A 9,047-nucleotide genomic window follows, 5' to 3' on the forward strand; every position below is an offset into this window, starting at 1 on the left:
TATGGAAGTAAATGAAACTCTACGAACCCCAAAACAATATTAACCAGACTTTTCAATAACCTGCGCAAACCTCAAGGGAAATTGTTAGCCAATAAATAGTGTGAAGGGTTTCTTAAAGAATATGTAAAACCCAAAGAATGTAAGCAAACTTCTATTCCTTCAATAGAATGTGAAACTAGAGGAACCTCAATAGAAATAGTTAACAGACAAACCATGAATCACTTGACGCCTGCGGCTTGAAAAGCTATGGATGATAAAGTTCGAGCAGCCTTGAAGTGGATACAATACAATGCTTTAGTAGTACCAAAAAAAAATTATATGCAACTTAAAAAATATACAATGTGATTAACCAACGATGGTTCAAGTCTTATTTGCTAAAATAGTTAACTAGCAATTGTCCCAAAAGGTACAAAGAGAGGCCGATAGGATTATTAATTTGGAATTGTAAAATTTAGTAGCAAATATTGCAGAGGGAAATTCCATGATATTACAGAATGAAATCCCATCGTATTACAAGTAAAACTGAGAAATTTCATATACCACAATACAAGTAAAACTGAAACCAATCTTGTAGAGTGAAATCCCATCATATTACAAAATGAAATCTCATTATATAGGATTTATTAGGGTCATTACAGAGAAAATTAACATAAGTGGAGAGCTGATTCAGAAGGTATGACATGGACTCTGTAGAGTGAATCCCCTAATCTTGTAGAGTGAATCCCATCATATTACAGTATGAAATAGAAGTCTAAAGGATTTATCAGAGACATTACAAAGAACGCTATCACAGTGGAGAGATGCTTCACAAGGCAGGACATGGATTCTGCTTATTCACCACAGAAACTCTTGTTGGTGAAGATGAGAAGCAGCACAAAAGTAAGTCATTCCACAACTACTACAAACTTACAACAATATTAACATCTTGCAAATATTCTCATCTATGAGAAGCTTTGGGGGCCTATAGATTACAAGAGAATAGCAGAAATTCTTCACTAAACATGTTAGTAGCGTACTGATCATCTTGGCGGTTGGAGACAGAACTGGTGTTGAAGCTCTCTTTCCTCACAAACCCAGCAGGGGCTTTCTTGTCATAATTCTGAGTACAAAATTTGACAGTAGCTGTCCAATCTCCAAAGCTGTCCAAAAACAGTAGCTGCCACAAGAGATCCCCATGTTAGGAGTTAGTATCTTGAAATTAAGTGAAAATTTATGTCTTAAGATTAAGTAAAAAATTGTGTCTTAAGACTTGCATAAAATCCTGTGTGATTCCAGAACAGAATTAAAAATGTTATACCTGAGAGGTTTGTAATAGCATTAGATATTGCCAGGGCTGTACATACTCCTTTACCACCACCTGACATGTCTTCACCCAGCAACAACTTTGAAAATCTTTCTTTCATCATTTCAACTTCTGCAAACATAAAGCAGTAGACTCATTAAGGCAAACAAGTTTACTTGCCTGAAATTAGACATACCATCAGGCCAAACAATATCCAGTTACTCATTTGTCACCAAAAATTCAGTGCCTCTGGTTGGTATAGAAAATGGTCAAAATAAAGGGACAGCAGTTCATGGTTAAGCGGTCAAAGCAACCAGACAGCTAAAATTCCACACAAGGCATATCAATACTATCCAAATACACCTCAAAGTGACAAACTTGAAAACCTATTGTCCATCCCAAGGGACTTGATGAGCAAAGGTGAAGAGTTAATATTTACCAACCAAATAAAAATATAAAATGAGCCAATCTTTGATGAAAAACTGACCACACAGCATACGGAGTAAAGACATAATTAAAACTTAGAGCAAATCTCTGAGACACGTCATAGGGGAAAAGTATACAGCAGAACCAGAGGCACAGACAAACTGCATAAGATCAGTTTCATTGAAATATATGCATATAGAGCATACGCAAAATACCCTGCAAATAGTTCCAGTGCAAGATAGCCATATGAAATGGTGACAAAATGCATTGAGAGGGATTTCAGGACAGAGGATGCATATAGATCTCGGATAAATTGCATTACAAACAGTTATAGAAAAAATTATTTGCATTTAAAATGTTTCCATTGCAAGATTTGCAGCAAGTTATTCACTGACTAAACGGAAATCAGTTGGAGCACAAGTTATGCAGAATAAACTTAGAACGGAAAACAGTTGCAGAAGAAGGTATGCAGAAAAATTAGGCAAAACTCATATCTAAGGGGGGTATGAGCACGGGCTCGCAAAATGGATGAGAGAGAGCTTCATCTCAAGATATGCAGTTGGACAATAGTTAAACTACATCAGACATGGTTTCAGAAAACAGAGATGCAAATCAGTCGTAGGCATAATGCATTTAAGAAATTATTGAGCAAGATTAGAAGTTGGGCAACAAGAAAAATGAATGGCAAAGAGCTAGAGCAAGATTTGCAGTTTGGGCCAAGCATTAAATACATTGATAGACAAGGTTGAGCCATTATAGGTAACGGTAACTGTAAACCGTCTCCAGCTGGAAAACCTTATCAGTCTGAGACAAAACACATACAAGATATGCAGTTAGGTACAGAAAGCATTAAAAACCAGTATCATGTTAAAGAGACCATACCAATAGTAACTCTGGTTTAATGATGTTACTCACCTTTCATAATGTGAAGGAAAAACGTGAATGAAGGGCGATAAATGCTTAAATGCTCATAGTGTAACTCTGCTCTCCTACTATTTGTTACAAATAGTAGCTCTACTTTAAATGATGTGAAAAAAAGTGTATCAGCGACCCCACTTTAATGATGTTCACCCTATTTCTTACGGATAGTAGCTCTGGTTAAATGATGTTACTCTGTTTTCATATTGTGGAAAAAGATGTTACAGGACCTAAACTTATCCACATTATAAGCCAGCAGCTGTAATCTACAGTAAAGAATGTCAACTGAACAAACCTGTCCTCCAAAATGAAAATGATAGCACTTCTAAAATCCGAGTAAAGGCCCAAGAGCCATATGTAGACAATATGAAACTAAAATAATTCAACTCAGAAAACTTGGCACTCTAACATGCATCACCAAGCATGTGAAGAGCCCAGAATAAAAGAAATAGTTCATTATAAAGAAAACACCTCTACTGTCAAGAACTATCCTCATCTACTATTTTAATTGCAAATATGAATCTGACATGCATGAGACATGAAATTCCCATAAATTCCAGGGATTTGTGGTGCTGGACGTGTGTTTTTTCTGAAGGAAAACCATAGTTTCTGTTTCAAAGCTGCATTGGCAGAAGGTACCAACTACTGGGCAGAGGTAAGTGCATTTTCGATACTGGGAAATTTAACAATTAAGAAAGGTACTGCTCAAATCCAGATACTTTTTGAAACATGATCGTTATATGTATTTTCAGTGAGCTAGCTCAAGAGTATGCAAATGATTAAATTAGTTACTGAGGGGCGCCGAAATGCCTAAAGACAAGTTACTGTGGTGTTGGGTTCACTTTTCTGAATATTTTGTTTTGCAATTGACATTCACCTTTCTGGACATTGGTAAATTATATTTCTGACCAATTCGGGATCAATAAGTCTGCAACATTCATCTGAGACTTTACCACAGCTACCTTAAAATAGGGTGAGTGATATGCCCGGTGCACTAGATGTGCATATCCCAAGGATCTTAGTTTAATTATTCTCTTGTTTTTAAATCTTTCCAATTCATTTTTTTCCAAAATGTAATAAAGATTTTTTGTAATTACAGGTTTGAGTTAGGTTTGAGTTATGTAGTCTATAATATAATTTGAGTGCAAGGGTTTTTCAGGATTTGAACAATTTAAAATAAAATAAAATAAAAAATTACAATTTCACAGAAAAATTGTCCCCCCACCTAAAAGACAAAAACATGGAACAATTAGACTGTGCCTATCCCAACAACTTTGTGATTGCACAAATCCCACAATCGTTGCCCTAAAAAGGATCGAGGGACATCGCCATTGGTGCAAACATAAAGGTGTTGGGATATGTGCATTTTCTGCATGGCGCATATCCCTCGCCATGAGTCGCCATCCAAGAGTCTTGAAGCGGTCTCTCGTACGGTGGTCTCTAACAGAATTGAAATTGAAACAGAGATATTTATGTGGTTTTTAAATGCATGAAATTAGGGGGCAACTTTTCTTCAATCAGTGTCAAGCAAATCTTTAATCATTTACACTGCTAAATGGATTAACTTGCTATATTGGAGGCCTTGCTTCTAAACAAGAGAAGCAGCAAACGGCATTTGTGTTCAATGCCCCGAAACTTGCTCATCAGGAGGCTGAAAACTCAAGAGAAAATCCCAAGTTGATCAGAAGATATATATGTAATACCTACGAAAAAGTATGATATTAAAAGATATACAGTACAAACAGAACCGATGCTGAATTGAATGAACCTGCGAGTGATTAGCCCCACGATTATAAGTTATAAAGTGCAGTGGCTTTCCTGACCACGTTGTGGCCAAAGTTCCAGCTCCCGACAAATCTGTTGAGGCCAACCGAAGATACACGAGAAGTAATTGTCCGCTTTATAGGATTAAATGAATAGAGAAGTGAGCTTGAAATTTTCAACTGGACTCCTCCCCTGGCTATGCAAGATTGAGAGCTATTTCTTGGAGAAGATGTCTCTTTTGCGTGGGATTAATGACTCCACCGCATTCAGCACTCTCAAGTACGTCTACCATGATTGCAGCGGCATGGCCCAACGGCTCCTCGGAGACTCTCTTCAGCATAAATGCCTTTATCCATTCCAACAAGAAATTTAGCCCCGATGATGAGATCATTAACAACAAATAGAAAAAGGAGAGTCAATGTAGGTAAAAAAATAGACCTGTCCATGATATGATATCCGTAGCGTACAAGGCTGCTGAATCCATGGTTCTCCATCAACCTGCATTGGAAAAGCTGCAAATGTATGGATTCTGATGAACTGACCTTGCGCTAACCTTCGGGCACGAGAAAGACCCACCTGGAAAATTGTTATGAGGTCAGTTGCCATTCATCAAGAAATGCACAAGATATACAAATTATGTTTATGAGTGGGGGCGATTCATTTTAAAGCCATATTAAGAAGAAACCCTGGTAGAGATTACCTTTTTCTCAGAAGATCATACATCCAGGAATGTGCAGTGTCTATTGTGAAACACCTGTAGACTAATAAGAAGGGCAATGGAGTTGAACCTAATGTTTGCAGTTATTTTATTAATGATGGTTTAACAAACTGATTTCCTCTTTCAGTCCCTTTGTTGGGAAACATGGTTTTGTTGTTTGGTATGCCAGTAACAGTTGCTATTCCCTGTTCTGGGCATCATCACAATATGTTTAGCTGACTTGTGCTGATGTTAATCTCTGGACCTTGGCTGGCATTCTTAGAATAGATCCCATGTTTGCTACACTCGGTGATACTCTGATAATCTTGCTGGAATTGAAAAGACAGATCGTTTAGGCTGCCCAGACTGATCATTTTGTTATCAGGGCAGTTCTTTCCTAGGTGTTGTTGGAGAAGTCTGTTTTCAAATAAAAGCATTGTGCAAAGTTACAGCTCGACAGTTGATTGCAGAAAGATCATGGGAAAGGCAAAAAGAAAGAACCAGCTTAAAGCGGGGAAGTCCAAGATCCAAGAATTGGCTGAAGAAAAATCAACAGCAACTCCAAGAAATTGTGAAATTGAAGAGAGAAAATAAAAGCTTGCAGTCCAGGCGCCAATATGAAAGTTTCTTTCCACCATGAAAGAAAAAGAAAAACTTGTAATGATATAAAAACAAGGTGTGTTCAAGTTGCCGATCTCACTTGTGAAAGCATGAAGTAAGTCGAAGCAAGGTGCATACAAGCCATGGAGAAGTCGCAGACAAACTTGGCTCCCAAGGAGGAGTTGTTGGGTAAACTCCAAGCCAAATTGGAAAAACTGCAGCAAGGAGAAAACAATACTGCTCAATGGAAGAAATCAACTACAAGGGATGTTGGGACAATGATAAAAGGAACAAGGTAAGCATTTCCACTTCAGTGTCAATTCCCATCCATATACTTTCTATTCATTTGGAAGCTTTGAATTGCATATGAACGACTTCGGCTCCAAGATAATACAAAAGATGGGATACAATGGCCAAGGGCTTGGCAAGGATAGCCAAGGCAAGAAAGACCCTATTGAAGTTGAATTAAGGCCTCAATAATCTAGCCCCGGGTACCTTGGTGGAGTTTATGAAGGCAAGACTTCTAAAGAGGATTTTACACTTCCATTTCCCTAAAGCATGCACAAAGGAGGATGTGAGACCATCAATCAGAGGACTAAAGAGGAGTGTAAGGAACCTCCGAAGAGTAGGCAGCAATCTGAAGAAAGGGCTTACCATCCCAGCAAGGAGCTGAAAGAAAGTACAAGGAAGCAGCTCCAAAGAGTGCATTCAGCTGGTGGAGAAGCTCCAGCCAGTGCATAATCATTACAAAAGCCTTGTACAAGCTCCGAGATGGACAAATTCAGCAAGCATCATGCACCTCAAAATGTCTGGCCACTTGGGAAACCAAATAAGAAAACACAAAAGCGAGAAAGACAAACAATAAGGTATGCAGAGCCTTTCTTTAAGTCTTTCCTTAGTTGTTCTCGTTGTGGAAAAGGACAACATTGTGTCCAACTGTTGGGACCTTCATCCTTGCATACACTGTAACAAGGGAAATCATAGGTTCCATTCTCCTGGAGGGAAAGCCAATGGTGAGTTGAGGCCCTCTAAAGAAAGTGCAAACATACAGAAGCCATTCACAAATTACTGCGAAGTTATTCAAACCCTCAGATAAAGCTACACGCATAAATCCCATAATGTCAAAATATCAGTATAAGTATTCGGCTCTAGATTGGGCGCATCCGTCCCCCATCTTTCCGTTCTACAATAACCCTAAGATCTATATATCCACTGAACAGCCGTAACATTTCGGCCGGCGAGCCACCTTAACACATTGATGTAAAGAAAAATCTAACAATCCTCTATCTAAAACGAAGATTCACACCAAGAACTCGCCAGACAACCGAAGAGGAACCAACCTGTAATCGAAGGCGGTAACCATTGTGAGAACGCAGTTTCGCTCCAAGGAACGTCCTCTGAGTATGTATATGCATAAACCCCGCAACAAAGCGTACCTACAGACAGTTTAACGTATTAAAGTAAGCCTGAGAGTAATCGAAAGGGTATTAAGAGAGAAATGTAAATGCTGAAGAGCGAGCTTATCTGAAGTTGGAGTTGTCGAGCAGCAAGCGGCAAGTTGCACCTGAAATTGACATTTTATTATATCAAGTTCTCAAAAAAAATCAAAAGGAACCCTGTATGAAACTGCGTGGGCCTGCTTACGTTACCTCTGGTTTGTAGAACGAGCCCTCGACGCATTTCTCCAGATTCAAGAACCCGCTATTAACAGTTCCACCTGTGCAGGAAGGAAGAGATAACAGTTAGGCGAGATGGAGGTCGAAGGCATGTCTATACCTGTAGGCCTATTGAAGGCATTTCCGCCATTCCACCATCCGGTCACCTTATGTTGCAGAGCCGTAGCTCACCCACCTCGGAACAACCAAATGAACCTTACTTCGCCGAGAATTGCATTAACTTACCCGTCTACAATCCAAATCGTTGAGACCGTGGATCTTCTCGGATCCAACGGTTGAGTGGTTGCCAGGTGTCAGCGTCAGAAAGAGTAGGACGACGAAAGGTCCCTTTCAAAGGAAGGCCTATCGGCCTAATTATCTTTAGTAGGGGAATAATTTAAAATTAGAGAATTAGTTAATTGAGTTTTGAATAATTTGAGTTAAGTTATAGTTGAATTTAGTGTGTAGTTGTATGTTAAGTTATTTTGAGCGAGTTGTTAATTGGAAAAGGTTAAATACTTTTCACCAAGTTTATTATTATCATCAATTTTTTGTGTGATCAATAAAAAAACCACAACTCGTGTGTTTTGAGTGTTAATTTGTGTTTTGCCTTTTCTACTTTTCCATTAAACTTTCAAAATAATACAAAAAAAATTATTAAAAAAATATTATTTTTACATAATCTAAAAAAAATTCACTAAAAAACCAAAATTACTACACTTGTAAAAACAAAACAATATGTTTATACACATATCAAAGACAATATGTTAAAAAAACCCAAAATTGCTACACTTTTAAAAAAAACAATACGTTGATACACATAGCAAAGACGATATGCCAACATGATAATAAGTGGAAGAAAATAATACCTTTGCATGAACTAGGAGATGGAATTTTAGGTTAAAGAACCAACATTGCTGCACTTATCTAGGACAATATGTTGCTACACATCTTAAGGACGATATGCCAACTTAAGAATAAGTGGAAGTAATACACTTAATATTTTTCCGGTATGTAATTTGGAGGTACAATAAAGTAAAAATAATATAATTAATATTACATGATATGTAATTTTTATGTTTAATTAGTAGGTAATAGTTAAAACAAAATATAATAATAATAATAAATAATTTATTATTAATGGAAATAAAATATTTTAATATTTTTATTTTTATTGTAATGAAAATATATAATTTATTAATTTTTAATATAAAATTTATATATAAAATTTTAAAATTATTAATAATATAAAAAAGATAGCTATATATATATATATGAGAAATTTATAATTTTTTTTAAAATGTAGAATTAACTTATAACACATTATATATATATATATATATATATATATATATATATTTTAATGTGTATGATGTAAATTATAAATAAAATATTTTAATCTTAGTTATATGGGGAAGATTTATAATTCATTCTCTCTCACACATATATATGTATGTATTTGTTTTTATTTATTTTCTATTTTTAAATATGATTAGAGCATTTATTGACATTTTAATATATAGAATATAAATTATAAATAAAATATTTGAATGTCAACTATATCTATAATATTTTATGACTTATATATATATATAAAAGAGAAAATAATTCTTATTTTATTAACAAGTTTCTTGAAAAATTTATAATTATTTATTTTTAATATAAAATTTACATGTAATATTTTAAATAATAAAAATAATAAATA

General features: G+C 36.0%; 1 protein-coding gene across 3 annotated transcripts; it reads right to left on the bottom strand.

The window, feature by feature from the left end:
* Positions 1–529: 529 nt before the first annotated feature.
* LOC149252859 (diacylglycerol kinase 1-like) lies at positions 530–7,606 on the bottom strand. 3 transcript variants are annotated; one of them, XR_016267015.1, is made up of 7 exons: positions 7,464–7,606; positions 7,337–7,404; positions 7,028–7,251; positions 4,829–4,966; positions 4,395–4,736; positions 1,298–1,414; positions 530–1,156 (listed from the first exon to the last, which is right to left on the bottom strand). XR_016267015.1 is itself a non-coding variant. In XM_089459815.1 (5 exons), the coding sequence occupies exons 3-5, from the start codon at positions 7,100–7,102 to the stop codon at positions 4,587–4,589; spliced, it is 363 nt and encodes a 120-aa protein (XP_089315941.1). In that variant the 5' UTR covers positions 7,103–7,251; positions 7,337–7,404; positions 7,464–7,606; the 3' UTR covers positions 1,816–4,586. The 3 variants fall into 3 exon arrangements, 1 of the variants encoding a protein (XP_089315941.1); XR_016267014.1 differs by lacking the exons at positions 530–1,156; positions 1,298–1,414 and adding an exon at positions 1,816–4,277; XM_089459815.1 differs by lacking the exons at positions 530–1,156; positions 1,298–1,414 and having other exon boundaries at positions 1,816–4,736.
* Between the last annotated feature and the right edge of the window lie 1,441 nt (positions 7,607–9,047).

The sequence above is a fragment of the Pinus tabuliformis genome, chromosome 7 (assembly GCF_031772625.1).
Source record: "Pinus tabuliformis cultivar Carrire ecotype Pingquan chromosome 7, CPIR1, whole genome shotgun sequence".
Taxonomy (NCBI): domain Eukaryota; kingdom Viridiplantae; phylum Streptophyta; class Pinopsida; order Pinales; family Pinaceae; genus Pinus; species Pinus tabuliformis.

Coding starts and splice junctions, on each gene's coding strand:
- LOC149252859 (XM_089459815.1), bottom strand. CDS start 7,102: ATGCATATACATACTCAGAGGACGTTCCTTGGAGCGAAACTGCGTTCT. Junction 4,967..7,027: donor GTTACCGCCTTCGATTACAG/GTTGGTTCCTCT, acceptor ACAATTTTCCAG/GTGGGTCTTTCTCGTGCCCG. Junction 4,737..4,828: donor GGATATCATATCATGGACAG/GTCTATTTTTTT, acceptor GAATGGATAAAG/GCATTTATGCTGAAGAGAGT.